Genomic DNA, 4647 nt, shown 5'->3' on the forward strand with positions numbered 1-4647 from the left:
TAACAAGAAGGTGTTAAATTTTTATGGGATATCATCAAATGATAAAAACTTTAGAACTTTTGTTTGTCATCTAAATAAGGAAAGATTTTTTTTTAAAATAGTAACTTAAAGTAAATGATTTCTCCAAAGAATAAGACAAGTGATCAAATAAAAGAGAAGGAATATACGTGATAATCTACTGATTGCAAAAGATTTTTCTCCATTTTCAGGTTTTGTACGCTTCTTATGAGAATGGACATAAACTGCTCGGAAAATAAGGAATATAAACATTGGCGATTTATAGTAACCATTGTACCCATATTTTAGTTCTAACTGGAGTTCCGATGTGGGTAGCAAAGAAAGAGTTCAGAGACGAACGACTTTGCAGTTTGTACCCATTATCAGATGGTTTACAGGGAATTGACATAACGACAGTCCTTTCGTATTTCTCCGAGACTTCCAGTGAGGGGATTATTCTCAGACAATATTATGAGGGCCCTCTCGAATTGGGAGAAGAAGTAATCGTTATCTTGCGCCATTCTGTTCACATAATCTGAAGTCCGGTTGTCCGAAAGCAAGCGCTGATCGATGAGCAACAATCCCTTATTGGCGATCAAGTTCTTGTAGTAGTTGTTGTCAAATTTCATGGGGGTCCCGGGGTCGTTCCGAGAGTATAAGACATCAGTAGGTTCTGGAGTTGGCGTGGGGCATCTCTTTTTGAGATATTCTGCGTAGTCTGGATCAATAGATGGATCAACCGTTGGGTAAAGCCTGTTCACTAAATTCGCACAGTGCGTCCTGCCAACGGTGTGAGCTCCTGCACCATATAATGGTCGCATTAATACCATTCATGCCATATTAGTTATTACTAGAAATATATACATACTTTTTATACATTTTTAATATACATTTTAATTTATATTAAGACAAGTATAGATTTATTTTAAATACTATCTTTAAAGATCTAATCTTTCCCCTTACAAATTTTTTTAATGTGCTACTTAATTTTTAGATTTTTTTTTTTAAATTTTATTTGTGTTAACATGAACAAAATTTTAATTTTGATGACCTTTTACACATAATTTTATTTTAAATTAATATTACTAATAATTATAAAAAAATTAATACAAACGTATAATGGTTTTGTATTCCTTGTTTTTAAATGGAAAAGAATACTTGATATCTTAAAAATTAGAATAAAGATAAAATATCACAAGTTAAACATAGTTTTGTATTCCTTGTTTTTAAATGGAAAAGAATATTTGATATCACACTACTTGATATCTTAAAAATTAGAATAAAGATAAAATAGTTAAACATATTTTGAAGCAACATGATTAAAATTAAAAGACAACAAAAAACACATTACCATGAGGTACATTTGAGATAGATACTAACTTAGTATCCAATAGCAAAACTTCCTTAAATAACATTTTAGCTAATATATTATTTTCCATGACACACTTATTCACCTAACTTGTTTTTTAATAATCAAGGATAAAAATAACAAAATTTTAATCATTTATTTATTTATAATATCATAAATATTCTATAAACATAACAATTTTTACATATATCTAATAATTATTGTTATTAATAATTAAATTATTAGAACTTAAATAATATAAAAATATATCAAACCTAGGAGTGCTACAGTCCCTTCTGGATCGATTCCTATGGATTCGAAGCGATCCAAGACCGTGTCGATGGTGTCGTTATGCAGCGGCATGTATTTCTCAGTCACTGCTGCGCTGCTTTGTAGACTATCTCTCCTACCCGTTTTCAGAGCGATGCGTGGTCCTCCCAACTGTATCGTCAAATCATAACATAAAATTGTACGATTAATGTGCATTCCCAGTCAATTAAAAAATTCATGGTTGGGTTTTAGCTTAACAGCGTCAACTAATTTAATTTGAGGGTAGATTTTGGGATTTCGGATCCAGAAATATTTCCAGAGTCAACCGGAGAGGACGGCTAAATAAATCTGGCTCAAAAAAAACAATATTTTTAGAATTCACAATAGAGATAAAGATAATTATTTATAAATATATTTGGAAGATGGTTCTCATAAAACTATATTCCCAGAATTTACTGCAGAGATAAAAATAATCTTCATATCCAAGATCTGCAATGAAGACTAACCTGAGAAACAATTTCATCCAATTAAAAAACAATATTCCGAGAATCCAATTAAAATAAAGATAATCATCTACTAATTGAAATCTCCCATCTACTAATTGAAATCTCTGACAAAATTCAGCTTCTCACCATGACGGTTCCTTCCCTCGCAGCGAGAGCAATAATGTCAGCACAGGAGACCACTCCTGGACATTCTTCCTCTACAGCATTCTTGATGGTGTTCAGGTACTTAAAATTGCGCATGCCAAAGTTTCTTTCAGATTCTTGCTCCGACACCATATCTCGTGTGGTTTCTAACAAAATGGAGGCATCGCAGGACTATAAAACATCAACAACACCTCGATTGGCTCAGAAAAGTCGCGCAGAGGATCTTGACCTATTAAATTCCTAGATGTAGCTACATGCTTATATAATCAACTGAAATGAAACCTAGGTAGAAGAGTTTAAATAATACTGTTCCTACCTCCACCATGCAATCGTGGAATATTGTTCTGAGCCAGGAAACAGCAGTGTTGCCATGCTTACGATAGAGTTTGTCGACTTGGTCTCTGATAATATCCTCGGCGCTGGGGCACAGCGTTTGGTAATAACCTTCCATCAATTCCGTTTGTTGAGCAGTACACGTAATCCCTGCTGTCCAGGCTAACCAGATGGAGATGGCTAATAACTCAAGTCTCGCCATGGCACTCTTCACCAATCCCTTCAGCTAGGTAAGTAAATGTGCACTACGCTGCAGCACTCAGCCTATCAGTGACATATTTATAACCCATGATAAGCTAATTTTCAAGGCTGCCATCTACCGACTTTGATATTAAATAGTAAAAAGTATTCAAGCAATCCCAATATCAAGTGGGTCGTGGGGTTTCAAACTAAATGCGCTCTAAAGTTCTCTGTGCAGAAATAACATCATTTATTTAACTGAACTTATACTTTTCATTAAAATGGACCGTTAGTTGAATTTAATTAAGATATTAGTTGTTATTTAGTTGAACTTAATTTCAGTATAGATTCAGAAATATTTTGGAAATCGATAAATAGAAGTGAAATTAATTATTGGTTTTTTGTTTTCAATAATCAATCATTCAAATTCAATAATAATGACATAACCATATTATAATAATGACATAACCATATTAATGGTTATTAATAAATGTAATTGATATAAATTGATAAATATATATCAAATCCATAATATATTAATAGTTATTAAATATGTAGCAAAAATTTAATATTGATATTAATTAATATATCATTATAATAATTAGGTTTTTGGTTAGAATATATAAATATATTATAAGTATAAAATGTTTTAATTATAATAATTAATATTAGGATTTTAATATAATTTATTAGATTTAGAAATATTGTAGAAGAAAAATTAATTATTGGTTTTTTTGTATTGGTCTTAAATATTATTATTCAAATCAAATTCAATAATATTAGTATAGATTCATCTTAACTTTGGATTTGTCTACCATTGAAAAGGATCAAATCTCTTGTCACTTTAAAAGAAGTTTTCATGTCAAGATATTTAATCCCTCTCCGTGCTTAGTAGATCCTAACTTAAGATAGATCTCAACTAGTTTTATTATTAATTGTAATTATAAATATAATTATTATATATATATATATATATATATATATATATATATATATATATATATATATATATATATATTATGTAATTTGAACCTGTCAAAATGTTTTATTAATAATTGTCATTATTAATTTTTTATTTTTATTTTATTTTGACCTAGCTCACATGTAAAAGTTTACAAACATTTACACCATTATAACATTTTTCCCATATATTTTTGCTTTTAAATTTAATTTAAAAAATATTATAAAATTAAAATATTTATAAAATATTTTATTGTAACAAAACCTATTTAGAAGTTAATAACATTCTTGGTATAAAGACGTGAATATTCATGGTTAAGAATCTTGTTATATTGTAAGTATTACATTTTTATGTGCTTATTAATTAGATTTAAATATGTTACTAAATCAATATTTTAATTTCTATGGTAAAATGATCTTGATTTATAAAAAAATTATTTTAAATATTTTAATGTGATATATAAAAACAAGATTAAAGGAAGAAAGAAAATTTCAAAAATTAAAGTAGTAGATGATGATAATAATTATGGAATGTTCCTAGTGGTTGAAGTTTTGAAAAGTACATGGAGACTCTTTAGAGCAACAAGAACTCCTAGAACAACATTGTTATAGATATCTCTAGCCAATAGAGTTAGATAGCCTAAAAGTAATGGCACAACCAAAATACAAAGAAAAAAAAAGTACATTATTTAAGTTCCAAGAAATATGAAAATGGCTGTTTTATCTTATTTATCTAATTTTTAAATATTCTAAAAAAAATAGTTAATTATTTCCAAAATAAATAAATATAAAAATGTCACTTGCATCTTGTGCTACTTGGGATTAAACACATCCAACAAGACACGGGAGAACATGTATTAACATATTGAAGATGAAATAGAATCAATTAATCTACATTGGAAAAAGGCT

At 28.9% G+C, this 4647-nt stretch overlaps 1 protein-coding gene across 1 annotated transcript; it reads right to left on the reverse strand.

Moving 5' to 3' along the window:
• Nucleotides 1-261: 261 nt before the first annotated feature.
• Nucleotides 262-2819, reverse strand: LOC149193062 (peroxidase 21-like). The gene is made up of 4 exons (XM_089406527.1): nt 2582-2819; nt 2248-2436; nt 1621-1786; nt 262-796 (listed from the first exon to the last, which is right to left on the reverse strand). The coding sequence occupies exons 1-4, from the start codon at nt 2798-2800 to the stop codon at nt 390-392; spliced, it is 981 nt and encodes a 326-aa protein (XP_089262653.1). The 5' UTR covers nt 2801-2819; the 3' UTR covers nt 262-389.
• Between the last annotated feature and the right edge of the window lie 1828 nt (nt 2820-4647).

The sequence above is a fragment of the Pinus tabuliformis genome, chromosome 2_2, assembly GCF_031772625.1.
Source record: "Pinus tabuliformis cultivar Carrire ecotype Pingquan chromosome 2_2, CPIR1, whole genome shotgun sequence".
NCBI classification, from domain to species: domain Eukaryota; kingdom Viridiplantae; phylum Streptophyta; class Pinopsida; order Pinales; family Pinaceae; genus Pinus; species Pinus tabuliformis.

What these genes read in the sequence shown, in the direction of transcription:
- LOC149193062 (XM_089406527.1), bottom strand. Translation starts at nt 2,800, where the DNA reads ATGGCGAGACTTGAGTTATTAGCCATCTCCATCTGGTTAGCCTGGACA. An exon ending in TCCACGATTGCATGGTGGAG is followed by an intron (nt 2,437 to 2,581) that starts GTAGGAACAGTA and finishes GATGTTTTATAG; the next exon opens with TCCTGCGATGCCTCCATTTT. An exon ending in AGGGACTGTAGCACTCCTAG is followed by an intron (nt 797 to 1,620) that starts GTTTGATATATT and finishes TATATGGTGCAG; the next exon opens with GAGCTCACACCGTTGGCAGG.